Source organism: Dioscorea cayenensis, chromosome 7 (genome assembly GCF_009730915.1).
Source record: "Dioscorea cayenensis subsp. rotundata cultivar TDr96_F1 chromosome 7, TDr96_F1_v2_PseudoChromosome.rev07_lg8_w22 25.fasta, whole genome shotgun sequence".
NCBI classification, from domain to species: domain Eukaryota; kingdom Viridiplantae; phylum Streptophyta; class Magnoliopsida; order Dioscoreales; family Dioscoreaceae; genus Dioscorea; species Dioscorea cayenensis.
The window spans coordinates 24,957,205-24,972,987 of record NC_052477.1 but is presented as its reverse complement, the minus strand read 5'-3'; the positions used below and the strand labels follow the sequence as shown (position 1 = coordinate 24,972,987).

The 15,783-nt window shown below is 33.8% G+C and overlaps 2 protein-coding genes across 2 annotated transcripts; both read right to left on the bottom strand.

The window, feature by feature from the left end:
• Positions 1 to 1,647: 1,647 nt before the first annotated feature.
• LOC120265219 lies at positions 1,648 to 12,727 on the bottom strand. Its single transcript, XM_039273100.1, has 2 exons — positions 12,416 to 12,727; positions 1,648 to 1,797 (listed from the first exon to the last, which is right to left on the bottom strand). Exons 1-2 carry the CDS (start codon positions 12,725 to 12,727, stop codon positions 1,648 to 1,650), a joined length of 462 nt encoding a protein of 153 aa, XP_039129034.1.
• Positions 12,728 to 12,793: 66 nt separating this feature from the next.
• On the bottom strand, positions 12,794 to 13,528 carry LOC120265218 (cysteine-rich repeat secretory protein 38-like). The gene has a single exon (XM_039273099.1). The coding sequence runs from the start codon at positions 13,526 to 13,528 to the stop codon at positions 12,794 to 12,796; it is 735 nt and encodes a 244-aa protein (XP_039129033.1).
• Positions 13,529 to 15,783: the final 2,255 nt, after the last annotated feature.

The following is a 15,783-nucleotide window of genomic DNA, read 5'->3' as shown; positions in this document are numbered from 1 at the left end:
CCTAAGCCGGTTGAAATTTTTTCCAAGGATTCAGCCTCCCAGAATTCCACAGGTAAGTTGTGTAATTGTACCCAAATGGCCGCCGTAGTGAGCTTAGTGAAGACGGGTTCAAAGAACGGCTGCCATTGAGCAAGCTGCAAAATAATCCCATTCACGGCCCATGGACCCTCAAACAGGATTTTATGCATGACATCCTGCGAGGCACATCTGAGAAGGAGATAACCATTCATAGTTAAGCACCTGCTTTAATGACTATCAATTAACATATCATGAACTTACATGTCTGATAAGAGTTTGGCCATATTCTTCAAAGTGTGCTCTTCCATTCCTTTGTGCAGTTAGTACTTCTAATAAGAGGACTCCAAAGCTAAAACAATCGAGACTTCTACGGAGAATAGCCCCGCCATTGCATAATCGGGGCCATGTATCCACTTTGCTTGAAATTTTAGGTTTAGAATTAGTATGGGGAGGGTATAGTTTATGTAACGGACATCAAAGAGAGGAGTTTTTTTCTTACTAAGTTCGACAACTCGCTTTGAATTGGCTTCAATTTCCTCTCCATATATCTTGGCCATGCCAAAGTCCGATATCTTGGGTGTCAGCTTTGTTGTCTAACAAAACATTACTCGGGCTTTGAGGTCCCCGTGAATGACTTTGAGCAAATGGAGTCTTCATGGAGATAGACAAGGCCTCCGCGATTCCTCCGATGATCCAGGCCGTTGATTCTAATCCAATTGCACCCGCTGTAATCGGCAATGGAATCAAGGGAAAAGAAATAATGTCCCGATTGTTTGAATATATGAAGAGAGAAAGTTGTTTTGATTTGCAACCCGACCAAATAGAAGAACATCAAGACCCTTGTTTGGTAGGTATTCATAGACAAGTAGCTTCTCTTCTTTCTCAACACACCAACCAAGCATTCTCACAAGATTTCGTGCGTGGAGTTTCGCAATTAACTTGACCTCATTCTCAAATTCAGTGGCACCTTGCTTTGGATGTTGTTGAGAGTCTCTTACACGATCTCTGCTCCATTCTTCAAGACACCCTACATGCATAATAATCTACTATCATTAACTCTATTGACTATTAGTTACAGTCCTTCAAAAATGAATACAATTAGTGCGACGAATTTACTTTATAAACAGGGCCAAATCCACCTTCACCAAGCTTAGTTTGATCGGCAAAATTATTTGTAGCTGTTTGTATACTATCAGATGCATGTATTTATCAAACTGAGCTCTTTTGCTTGCTGACCACATTGAAACAATAATTTGTTAGCAGCTTCAGCTTCACAATATATCTCACTGTCATTAAAGAAAAAAAAAACCAGACAATCAGAATCAATTATTGAAGAGAATGTACCATGTTTCTGCCTCAATCTCCAGCACAGACAAGAGAGACAAATAACCAAGAGAATGAATCCCACAATTGGCATGACAATGACCAGAACACTAACATTGGATGACTTCTTCCTCATCGCCAATTCAAATAACAAACCACTCATCATCTAACACTTCGCATGCTTTTAATTAAACAAATATAGATTTCAATATACATCCGAACACTCACCACCAAATTCTATGTAGGAGTACCTTCCGTATCACTGAGGTGCCAAAAAAGGGAAAGGCCTCATACCTCAAGGTGCAGCTACCAGAGAGATATCGCCATCCTTGAGACAATGCACAGTTTTGCAAAGAAATATTCATCCCTTTCTGCAAGCAATCCCCACAACCCTCTCTGCTGAGGTCTCTTGTGCAGCACAAGCGCATAGCTCTCCAGAGAACTATTGATCGCAATCTGTTATAATTCGACATTAGATGAAGTCACACTGGTAGGACCATTATCTGTAATGCATATCTAAAAGTGGAAATTGCCAAAATAACCCCCTAAGTTTCTAATATTTCCAAAAACTCCCCATTAATTTGGGAATCCCTAAAAACCCCTTCTTTTTAAATACAATAAATTTGAAACCCCCCAAGCATTTAATGGAGTTAGTTTTAAATTTTTTGGACGAAATCATCTCTTGCATGGAAAGTTGTGGCAAGTAGACGTGGTTTGACCATAACGCCCTTTGCTGCAATAATTTTTTCTCTTTAAGAGGAAACAGTTTTTTTTTCTTGGTTAATCCCCAGAGAACACCATTATTGGTGCTGGTTTCTTTTTTCTCTCTTCATCTCTTCATCTTCTGTAGGATTGGACCACTGCCTCGAAGGAGAACTCACACTCAACTCTTTGGCATTTCATTAGTTTGCGGTCCAAGGTATTGAGGCGAGGTGGATGCCGTTGAAGATGTTGTGAAGTTTGATTTCATGGTGTGATTCTGTGGGTTTCTTTTTAGTTTGATTTCTAAAGTATTCTATTAGAAAGAGAAATTTTTCGGTTTCATGGTGTGATTATTGGATGATCTTGTAGTTTGTAGGGAGATTTTTCGGCAAGAGTTTTGTTTGTTTTTCATATTCGTTTGTGTACATAATCAAAAGTGATAATATTGTGTTGAAGGAGATTTTTCGATTGTTTTAAAATTTCATTGTGATGTCCGACTCAATCCACATTTGTCTTGGACGGCCAGGTTTAATTTTGAATGTAAATAATGTTATTTCTTTTTAACTATCGATTGTTCTATTTAAGTTTCAAAGTTTATGTTTAAATATTAATGTTTCTGTTTAACTACGACAGTTTCTATTTAAATTTCATCATTTTTTTTAAATTTGCATTTATTTACGAAAACGATATTCATAAATAACAAGCAAATTGTATAATAATATGCGATAGTTTGTGACAAACATATGTAAAGAATATAAGTAATTATTTATGCTTAGTTGGCGATAGTTCTTTGCAAGATCTACGATTGTGTCCGCACTCGTGGTAGTGATGTGAGTTTTTTAAATGGTTAGCGCCTACATAACGTTGTCCGACATGCAATGACAAAACTTCAAAATGATCTAACGAGTGAAGAAGGCCTACTAAATCGTCACAGTGATCGTGAGGTGGGACGGATAAGCCCGTAGAATCCGAATACCTACTAAAATCATTTATGTTTAAACTTAAACTGGATATATTTAAACAGAGACATAACATTTTAAACAGAAACTTGATAAATTTAAACGGAAACATTTATGCTTAAATAAAAAAATGTATAATTTTAAACGAAAACAAGGACACGACAATAATAGTTGAGAAAAAACATAAGTTTTAAGCGGAAACTGGGATAATTAATCAATAATTAACTTGTACAACTATGTTTATGTTTAAATATCATTGTTTCATTTTTAAATTTGCGTTTGTTTATGAAAACGATTTTTATAAATAACGAGCAAAATGTACAATAATATGCGATAGGTTGTGGCAAACATATGTAACGAACATGAGTTATCATTTACGCTTAGTTGGCGATAGTTTCTTTGCAAGATTTACGATTGTGTCCGCACTCGTGGTAGTGAAGTGAGTTTTTTAAATGGTTAGAGCCTACAAAACGTTGTTTGACATGCAATGACAAAACTTCAAAATGATCTAACGAGTAAAGAAGGCCTACTAAACCGTCAGGGTGGCCCTGAGGGTGGACGGATACGCTTGTAGAATCCGAATACCTACTAAAATCATTCCTGTTTAAATTGAAACTGGATATATTTAAACAGAGACTTGATAATTTTAAACGGAAACATTTATGCTTAAATAAAAAAATGTATAATTTTAAACGAAAACAAGGACATGACAATAATAGTTGAGAAAAAACATAAGTTTTAAGCGGAAACTGGGATAATTAATCAATAATTAACTTGTACAACTATGTTTATGTTTAAATATCATTGTTTCATTTTTAAATTTGCGTTTGTTTATGAAAATGATTTTTATAAATAACGAGCAAAATGTACAATAATATGCGATAGGTTGTGGCAAACATATGTAACGAACATGAGTTATCACTTATGATTAGTTGGCGATAGATTCTTTGCAAGATTTACGATGGTGTCCGCACTCGTGGTAGTGATGTGAGTTTTTTAAATTTTTAGCGCCTACAAAACGTTGTCCGACATGCAATGACAAAAACTTCAAAATGATATAACGAGTAAAGAAGGCCTACTAAACCGTCGAGGTGGCTCCGAGAGTGACTGATACGCTCAGTAGAATCCGAATACCTACTAAAAATCATTCCTGCTTTAAATTGAAACTGGATATATTTAAACAGAGACATAACATTTTAAACAGAGACTTGATAATTTTAAACGGTAACATTTATGTTTAAACAAAAAAATGTATAATTTTAAACGGAAACAAGGACATGACAATAATAGTTGAGAAAAACACAAGTTTTTAAGCTGAAACGGGATAATTAATCAATAATTAACTTGTACAACTATGTTTATGTTTAAATATCATTGTTTCATTTTTAAATTTGCGTTTGTAAACGATTTTTCTAAATAACGAGCAAAATGTACAATAATATGCGATAGGTTGTGGCAAACATATGTAACGAACATGAGTTATCATTTATGATTAGTTGGCGATAGTTTCTTTGTAAGATTTACGATTGTGTCCGCACTCGTGGTAGTGATGTGAGTTTTTTAAATGGTTAGCGCCTACAAAACGTTGTCCGACATGCAATGACAAAACTTCAAAATGATCTAACGAGTAAAGAAGGCCTACTAAACCGTCAGGGTGGCCCTGAGGGTGGACGGATACGCTCGTAGAATCCGAATACCTACTAAAATCATTCCTGTTTAAATTGAAACTGGATATATTTAAACAGAGACATAACATTTTAAACAGAGACTTGATAAATTTAAACGGAAACATTTATGTTTAAACAAAAAAAATGTATAATTTTAAACGGAAACAAGGACATGGCAATAATACTTAAGAAAAAACATAAGTTTTAAGCGGAAACTGGGATAATTAATCAATAATTAACTTATACAACTATGCTTATGTTTAAATATCATTGTTTCATTTTTAAATTTGCATTTGTTTTTGAAAACGATTTTTATAAATAACGAGCAAAATGTACAATAATATGCGATAGGTTGTGGCAAACATATGTAACGAATATAAGTTATCATTTACGCTTAGTTGGCGATAGTTTTTTTGCAAGATCTACGATTGTGTCCGCACTAGTGGTAGTGAAGTGAGTTTTTTAAATGGTTAGAGCCTACAAAACGTTGTTTGACATGCAATGACAAAACTTCAAAATGATCTAACGAGTAAAGAAGGCCTACTAAACCGTCAGGGTGGCCCTGAGGGTGGACGGATACGCTCGTAGAATCCGAATACCTACTAAAATCATTCCTGTTTAAATTGAAACTGGATATATTTAAACAGAGACATAACATTTTAAACAGAGACTTGATAAATTTAAACGGAAACATTTATGTTTAAATAAAAAAATGTATAATTTTAAACGAAAACAAGGACATGACAATAATAGTTGAGAAAAAACATAAGTTTTAAGCGGAAACTGGGATAATTAATCAATAATTAACTTGTACAACTATGTTTATGTTTAAATATCATTGTTTCATTTTTAAATTTGCGTTTGTTTATGAAAATGATTTTTATAAATAACGAGGAAAATATAGAATAATATGCGATAGGTTGTGGCAAACATATGTAACGAACATGAGTTATCACTTATGATTAGTTGGCGATAGATTCTTTGCAAGATTTACGATGGTGTCCGCACTCGTGGTAGTGATGTGAGTTTTTTAAATTTTTAGCGCCTACAAAACGTTGTCCGACATGCAATGACAAAACTTCAAAATGATATAACGAGTAAAGAAGGCCTACTAAACCGTCAGGGTGGCCCTGAGGGTGGACGGATACGCTCGTAGAATCCGAATACCTACTAAAATCATTCCTGTTTAAATTGAAACTGGATATATTTAAACAGAGACATAACATTTTAAACAGAGACTTGATAAATTTAAACGGAAACATTTATGTTTAAACAAAAAAAATGTATAATTTTAAACGGAAACAAGGACATGGCAATAATACTTAAGAAAAAACATAAGTTTTAAGCGGAAATTGGGATAATTAATCAATAATTAACTTATACAACTATGCTTATGTTTAAATATCATTGTTTCATTTTTAAATTTGCATTTGTTTTTGAAAATGATTTTCATAAATAACGAGCAAAATGTACAATAATATGCGATAGGTTGTGGCAAACATATGTAACGAATATAAGTTATCATTTATGCTTAGTTGGCGATAGTTTTTTTGCAAGATCTACGATTGTGTCCGCACTAGTGGTAGTGAAGTGAGTTTTTTTAAATGGTTAGAGCCTACAAAAACGTTGTTTGACACGCAAATGACAAAAACTTCAAAAATGATCTAACGAGTAAAAGAAGGCCTACTAAACCGTCGGGAGTGGCTACGAGGAGTGGACCCGAGATACGCTCGTAGAATCCGAATACCTACTAAAATCATTCATGTTTAAATTGAAACTGGATATATTTAAACAGAGACATAACATTTTAAACAGAGACTTGATAAATTTAAAAGGAAACATTTATGCTTAAATAAAAAAATGTATAATTTTAAACGAAAACAAGGACATGACAATAATAGTTGAGAAAAAACATAAGTTTTAAGCGGAAACTGGGATAATTAATCAATAATTAACTTGTACAACTATGTTTATGTTTAAATATCATTGTTTCATTTTTAAATTTGCGTTTGTAAACGATTTTTCTAAATAACGAGCAAAATGTACAATAATATGCGATAGGTTGTGGCAAACATATGTAACGAACATGAGTTATCATTTATGATTAGTTGGCGATAGTTTCTTTGTAAGATTTACGATTGTGTCCGCACTCGTGGTAGTGATGTGAGTTTTTTAAATGGTTAGCGCCTACAAAACGTTGTCCGACATGTAATGACAAAACTTCAAAATGATCTAACGAGTAAAGAGGGCCTACTAAACCGTCAGGGTGGCCCTGAGGGTGGACGGATACGCTCGTAGAATCCGAATACCTACTAAAATCATTCCTGTTTAAATTGAAACTGTATATATTTAAACAGAGACATAACATTTTAAACAGAGACTTGATAAATTTAAACGGAAACATATATGTTTAAACAAAAAAATGTATAATTTTAAACGGAAACATGGACATGACAATAATACTTAAGAAAAAACATAAGTTTTAAACGGAAATTGGGATAATTAATCAATAATTAACTTATACAACTATGCTTATGTTTAAATATCATTGTTTCATTTTTAAATTTGCATTTGTTTTTGAAAATGATTTTCATAAATAACGAGCAAAATGTACAATAATATGCGATAGGTTGTGGCAAACATATGTAACGAATATAAGTTATCATTTATGCTTAGTTGGCGATATTTTCTTTGCAAGATCTACGATTGTGTCCGCACTCGTGGTAGTGATGTGAGTTTTTTAAATGGTTAGAGCCTACAAAACGTTGTCTGACATGCAATGACAAAACTTCAAAATGATCTAACGAGTAAAAAAGGCCTACTAAACCGTCAGGGTGGCCCTGAGGGTGGACGGATACGCTCGTAGAATCCGAATACCTACTAAAATCATTCCTGTTTAAATTGAAACTGGATATATTTAAACAGAGACATAACATTTTAAACAGAGACTTCATAATTTTAAACGGAAACATTTATATTTAAACAAAAAACTGTATAATTTTAAACGGAAACAAGGACATGACAATAATAGTTGAGAAAAAACACAAGTTTTAAGCGGAAACTGGGATAATTAATCAATAATTAACTTATACAACTATGCTTATGTTTAAATATCATTGTTTCATTTTTAAATTTGCATTTGTTTTCGAAAATGATTTTCATAAATAACGAGCAAAATGTACAATAATATGCGATAGGTTGTGGCAAACATATGTAACGAATATAAGTTATCATTTATGCTTGTTGGCGATAGTTTCTTTGCAAGATCTACGATTGTGTCCGCACTCGTGGTAGTGAAGTGAGTTTTTCAAATGGTTAGAGCTTACAAAACGTTGTCCGACATGCAATGACAAAACTTCAAAATGATCTAACGAGTAAAGAAGGCCTACTAAACCGTCAGGGTGGCCCTGAGGGTGGACGGATACGCTCGTAGAATCCGAATACCTACTAAAATCATTCCTGTTTAAATTGAAACTAGATATATTTAAACAGAGAGATAATATTTTAAACAGAGACTTGATAAATTTAAACGGAAACATTTATGCTTAAATAAAAAAATGTATAATTTTAAACGGAAACAAGGACATGACAATAATACTTAAGGAAAAACATAAGTTTTAAGCGGAAACTGGGATAATTAATCAATAATTAACTTGTACAACTAGTTTATGTTTAAATATCATTGTTTCATTTTTAAATTTGCGTTCGTTTATGAAAACGATTTTTATAAATAATGAGCAAAATGTACAATAATATGCGATAGGTTGTGACAAACATATGTAACGAACATGAGTTATCATTTATGCTTAGTTGGCGATAGTTTCTTTGCAAGATTTACGATTGTGTCAGCACTCGTGGTAGTGAAGTGAGTTTTTTAAATGGTTAGCGCCTACAAAACGTTGTCCGATATGCAATGACAAAACTTCAAAATGATCTAACGAATAAGGAAAGCCTACTAAACCGTCAGGGTGGCCCTGAGGGTGGACGGATACTCTCGTAGAATCCGAATACCTACTAAAATCATTTTTGTTGAAATTGAAACTGGATATATTTAAATAGAGACATAACATTTTAAACAGAGACTTGATAATTTTAAACGGAAACATTTATGTTTAAACAAAAAACTGTATAATTTTAAACGGAAACATGGACATGACAATAATAGTTGAGAAAAAACACAAGTTTTAAGCGGAAACTGGGATAATTAATCAATAATTAACTTATACAACTATGCTTTTGTTTAAATATCATTGTTTTATTTTTAAATTTGCGTTTGTTTATGAAAATGATTTTCATAAATAACGAGCAAAATGTACAATAATATGCGATAGGTTGTGGCAAACATATGTAACGAATATAAGTTATCATTTATGCTTAGTTGGCGATAGTTTTTTTGCAAGATCTACGATTGTGTCCGCACTCGTGGTAGTGAAGTGAGTTTTTTAAATGGTTAGAGCCTACAAAACGTTGACCGACATGCAATGACAAAACTTCAAAATGATCTAACGAGTAAAGAAGGCCTACTAAACCGTCAGGGTGGCCCTGAGGGTGGACGGATACGCTCGTAGAATCCGAATACCTACTAAAATCATTCCTGTTTAAATTGAAACTAAACATATTTAAACAGAGACATAATATTTTAAACAGAGACTTGATAAATTTAAACGGAAACAAGGACATGACAATAATACTTAAGAAAAAACATAAGTTTTAAGCGGAAACTGGGATAATTAATCAATAATTAACTTATACAACTATGTTTATGTTTAAATATCATTATTTTATTTTTAAATTATATTTAAACAGAGACATAATATTTTAAACAGAGACTTGATAAATTTAAACGGAAACATTTATGCTTAAATAAAAAAATGTATAATTTTAAACGGAAACAAGGACATGACAATAATAGTTGAGAAAAAACATAAGTTTTAAGCGGAAACTGGGATAATTAATCAATAATTAACTTATACAACTATGTTTATGTTTAAATATCATTGTTTCATTTTTAAATTTGCGTTTGTTTATGAAAACGATTTTTATAAATAACGAACAAAATGTACAATAATATGCGATAGGTTGTGGCAAACATATGTAACGAACATGAGTTATCATTTATGCTTAGTTGGCGATAGTTTCTTTGCAAGATTTACGATTGTGTCCGCACTCGTGGTAGTGAAGTGAGTGTTTTAAATGGTTAGAGCCTACAAAACGTTGTCCGACATGCAATGACAAAACTTCAAAATGATCTAACGAGTAAAGAAGGCCTACTAAACCGTCAGGGTGGCCCTGAGGGTGGACGGATACGCTCGTAGAATCCGAATACCTACTAAAATCATTCCTGTTTAAATTGAAACTGGATATATTTAAACAGAGACATAACATTTTAAACAGAGACTTGATAATTTTAAATGGTAACATTTATGTTTAAACAAAAAAATGTATAATTTTAAACGGAAACAAGGACATGACAATAATAGTTGAGAAAAAACACAAGTTTTAAGCGGAAACTGGGATAATTAATCAATAATTAACTTATACAACTATGCTTATGTTTAAATATCATTGTTTCATTTTTGAATTTGCGTTTGTTTATGAAAATGATTTTCATAAATAACGAGCAAAATGTACAATAATATGCGATAGGTTGTGGCAAACATATGTAACGAATATAAGTTATCATTTATGCTTAGTTTTCGATAGTTTTTTTGCAAGATCTACTATTGTGTCCGCACTCGTGGTAGTGAAGTGAGTTTTTTAAATGGTTAGAGCCTACAAAACGTTGTCTGACATGCAATGAGAAAACTTCAAAATGATCTAACGAGTAAAGAAGGCCTACTAAACCGTCAGGGTGGCCCTGAGGGTGGACGGATACGCTAGTAGAATCCGAATACCTACTAAATCATTTCTGTTTAAACTTAAACTGGATATATTTAAACAGAAACTTGATAATTTTAAACGGAAACATTTATGTTTAAACAAAAAACTATATAATTTTAAACGGAAACATTTATGTTTAAACAAAAAACTGTATAATTTTAAACTGAAACAGGGACAGGACAAGGATAAAAGTCTTCCAAAGTTTGTTTCAGAAAATAAAAAAGAAATGTAAAAAATGTTAGACATGATGTGATTGGACGGTTTTTTCCCACTATTTTTAAGGGCAATGATGGAATTTCTCAGCATGGACCCAGTCTAAGTGACCTACAAGGGGTAAAAAGGAAGTAAAATGATAAAGGAAGGGTTGTCCGTGGTATTCATAACTTGCAGGGGTTGTTTGGGAAATTTTAAATAGTGTAGGGGTAAATAGTAATTTTCCCTATCTAAAATATATATGCACATTACCTTTCCGACTCCTAAAAATGTTGGACTATTAACTACATCATGAATGAGTCCTGTACTATAGGGGGGCATGGGCCGATTGTTGGCCCGGCCCGTTGAAACCCGCCGGTTCAAGTGACCTAGCGGGGCGGGCCGGAAACCTGTAACCGGCCCGCACTATAGTGGGCCCGGTTACGGGTTATCCTTTTCTCAACTCAGGATCCCGGCTGGGTTGACCCGACGGTCAACGGGTTCATCAACCTGCCGGGTTGGCAGTCCAACTTGGCGGGTTGCACTTTTTTTTTTTAGTTTTATATTAATTTTTTTTAAAAAGATCATGCTTATTTATGCATGCTATGGGTTTGGATCCCAAGACCTTTTTAAAAAAAAGAAAACACCTAACAACTTGGGCTACACTAACTTTTGTATAATATTAGGAATAAATATATATAAATAAATATAGTTGAATGTCAACTTCCAATTCATTAATAACATCAACATGAACGTAAATTAAACCCATTTGAATTTTTGAATGGTGGGAAAGCAATAAAAATGAATAGTTATATATATATATATATATATATTTGTGTTTTGATTGTCACAAGTATTAAATGAAAAAAAGTTAATAGGTACAACTAGTTCATAAACATGCAACCATCACACTGTAAAAATTGAATTTTTGTGTGATTTAATTATTGTAAATATTAAATACAAATGAAAATGTATTTAAAATAGCAAGTTATCAATTGTCACAACTAAACATTAAATCATAAATTTTAACGGATGAATCTAAATATGCTTAAGTTTAATAAAAAAAGGAAAATTTTGAAGTTAGTATTTTTTTATTATTGTTTTGCACTAACAATATGTTTAGCATAATATTATCCTGTAAAGTTTGATAATTAAGCTAAGGTGGAGACATACCTGAATAGCAATGAATAGTTAGCAAGTGGCAACTATGAATTAAAGTAAAAGAATTATATAAGTTTTAATTATTATTATACTCATAAAGATATTTTAACAACTTAATTCGATAGAGAAATGAATTAAGTACAATCCCTCCGTCCTCTTTTTTTTTTTAAAGTTATTTTAAAATTATTTTGAGTTGCCTCAAAATTTTTAATCGGTTAACAATTATATTTTTGTTTTAAGATAATTAAAAAAAACCTTAATTTGTAATTATATATATATATATATATATTTTGTTTAAAATAAATCATAAATATAGAGTAGTGGATTAGATACTTATATAAGTTTTCTTGATTGTTACATTATTAGATTTTTTACTTTAAATTAATTTTATAGTAAAATTTTAAAAAATAGCGGGCCGGCCCGTAAACTGGCGGGTTCTGGCATGGCTCGCCGGTTTGTGAGGAGTACCGGGCTGGGTCCCGAACCCAGCCCGTGCCCCTCTCTACCCTATACCATTCCGGTGGTGATATTGGCAGCAATCCGGTTGCTTTGTTCAGTTCCACACATTGTCCTTCCAACAATATTCACAACCCCAAAGAAACTCTGGTTGGAGTACTTAATAAAACAGCTCTCATACCATTCAATGGCTTGTGTCTTGTTTGTGTAATCTTCTAGAATGCTATTTCTTGCATTATGTAGACAGATCTTGCAAAATTCCCCTTGTGGAGCTAGATCTCCTTGGCATAGTGCTAAGCCATAGAGCTTGTTCATTGTCTCCCCGTCACTAGTGTTATAGAACCCACCCTTCAACGGAGTGGTTGTCATCAAATCAGAGAGAATCTTGTTGAGATTCAGGTCATTATGATGGGTGCTTTTGTAGGGGCAAGAGCTCTAAGTGAGCTCTATATATGTTCCCTGAAGGTTCTGAAGAAAAGAAGTGGCTTCATACCGTATCCAACAGCTAGTAGCCAGATATCTCCATCCCTTTCTCATTGTACAACAAGCTTTAATGTTTGCCAAGATAGTAGTCAAGCAACAACTGCATCCTTCTGTGGTTAAGTATGATGAACACTGTGCCAGAGCATACAAGCTTTCAGGGGGGAATCCTCTGTAAGAGAACATAACGGGTTGTTGGGATGGGGCCTCTTTGACCAACTGGGACATCACCTCAATTGGCCTTGATGAACTGGTGTTCTCATAAGGATTGATCATGGGGAAGCCATTGGTATCTGGGAATCCAAAGAAGTTGGTGTCAAAGTAACGTAGTTCGCAGTAGTCATACCATATGATGGCTTGTTTTGAGCTTGGGCATTTCTCAGAGATGTTTTTAATGGCTGATTGGATGCAGGCCTGGCAGTTGTCTTGTGAGAGGTCACCAGTGTAGAAGAAGAGGCCATAGACAGTCCCTGAGGTTTGATATGTATAGTTGGAGTATGAGGACTTGGAATTGAAAGTGGAGAGGAGGGAGTTGAGGTTGGTGGAGAAGATGCTGCTGTCTATGTAGTTGCCGCCGGTGCAGTTGGTTGTGATTTTAGAGAAACTCAGGATTCCGGTGTTGACATGGTGAACAAGGAGGAGACACAAGATGGCGAAGCTTAAGGATTTGTTGGGAAGAAGAAGAACCATTTTTTTGGTTGGCTTTTTGATGTGAAAAGCATGAATACATTGTTAGAGGGCCCATATACTTTAGGGCCATATTTGTTTCAAAATATTCCGACCAAAGTTTAGTACCGCATTGCCTAGCTACAAGAACTTCACCCACTTTATATATAATACTATTCATTATCCATTAACTTTACTTTAGTGGTTATGCTCTCTTACGCGCAGACACAGGGGGGTGCAAATTTCAGGGTTTGGATCCAAAAATTAGCTTAGAAATTCTGAACTCACGTAGGCGCATGATGCGAACATGAATGCACCAGATTTATTGGGTGTGCAGTCACGCAATAGATTTTTTTACCTTTTTGCCCCTTTCATCATATTTAATTTTTTGCGCCTTTTTGTCGTGAATGGCTTTTCAGTTCCGGTCGTGGTTCTTCGTCTTTCGCCAATGACAAATCAGATTTTTCAACAATCTTAAGGACAAATTCATGGAGAACGTGATGACCACCGCTAAGTTACTTCCTGACGTCTCAAAGATTGATCAATTCACTGGCACATTCTTCAAATGATGGCAACAGAAGGTGTTCTCAGCGCTAGACATGTTCAACCTCGTACATATTCTGACTGAAGCAAGGCCGGACCCAACATCAGAAGTTTATGCGGAAACCTTGCCAATTTGGGAGAAAGGAAACAAGATCTGTTATCATACCATCCTCAACACACTCTCAAATGAACTGTATGACATCTACTGCGATCTCAAGATAGCAAAAGAAATCTGGGATTCATTGCATAAGAAATACGTAGTTGAAGATGCCGGGAATCAAAAATATGCAATAGGGGATTTCTCTGATTTCCAAATGACTGAAGAGAAGGATGTATCTTCCCAAATTCATGATTATCATGTTTTGGTCAATGATCTGAAAAATGAAGAAATCATCTTACCTGATGCATTCATTGCCGGCTTCCTCATTGAACGTCTACCCGAATCTTGGAAACACTACAAAAACAACTTGAAGCATAAAAGGAAACTCATGACTCTTGAAGACATCATTGTACATATCCGAATTGAAGAGAAGAACCGTTAAAGGGATAATGCAGACAAGATCAAAGAATTCTCATCCAAGGCGAATCTTATTGAAGTAGGATCAAACAAAAGACAGAATTCCAACAGGAATTCCAAGAAAGTCAAAGGAACCAGAAATAAATTCAAAGGCTTTGCACAAAGATTCAACGAACATAAGAAGGATGGCTTCAAATTTAATCAGAATTTTCAAACAAAAAGAAAAGGTGCGTGTTATGTTTATGGCAAACCAGGGCATTATGCATCTCAATGTCACTACAAGAAAGAACTAAAGGAGACAATTGCTAAAGTCAACATAACGGAAGGAGGTAATGATGATGTCATAGTAATTGTTGTTTCTCAAGCACTTATGGTAGCGGATACAAAAGACTGGATTGTAGATTCTGGAGCCACGAGACATGTTTCTGCAGATAGGAATGCTTTCCAATCCTACATTCCTTTAGCCAAAGGTGAAGAACAAGTATTCATGGGAGATTCATCTCCTTCTCCGGTTCTTGAAAAAGGGAAGGTACTTATAAAACTTACATCAGGAAAAACTTTATTTCAGAATGATGTGTTGCATGCCCCTGATCTTCATTCTAATTTAGTATCTGTCTCACTGCTTGAAAAGGCTGGAATAAAAGTTGCCTTTGAGTCAGATAAATTAATAATGTCTAAGAATGGAATTTTCATTGGGAAGGGGTATTGTAGTCAAGGTTTATTTATTCTCAATGTACTCAATGTTAACAATGGAAATAAAGCATCCTCTTCTGCTTACATGGTGAATTCAATTGATTTATTGCATGTTAGATTAGGACATGTGAATTTTTCATACATCAAGAAAATGAAAGAACTAGGCTTGATTTATAACATGACAGATTCCAATAAAATTGCCAAATGTGATATTTGTGTAGAATCTAAATCTACCAACAAAGGTTGTAAGACTATTGAAAGGGAATCTGAATTACTAGGTTTAATTCATTCTGATTTAGGTGATTTAAAACATTCAATGACTAGAGGAGGAAAGAAATATTATATTACTTTTGTTGATGATTACTCTTGATATACTGTTTTATACTTGCTTAGATCAAAGGATGAAGCATGTGAAATATTTATAAAATATAAAAATGAAGTTGAGAATCAACTAAATAAAAAAAATCAAAAGACTTAGATCAGATAGAAGTGGAGAATACGAAGATAATATTTTGAAAATCTTTTG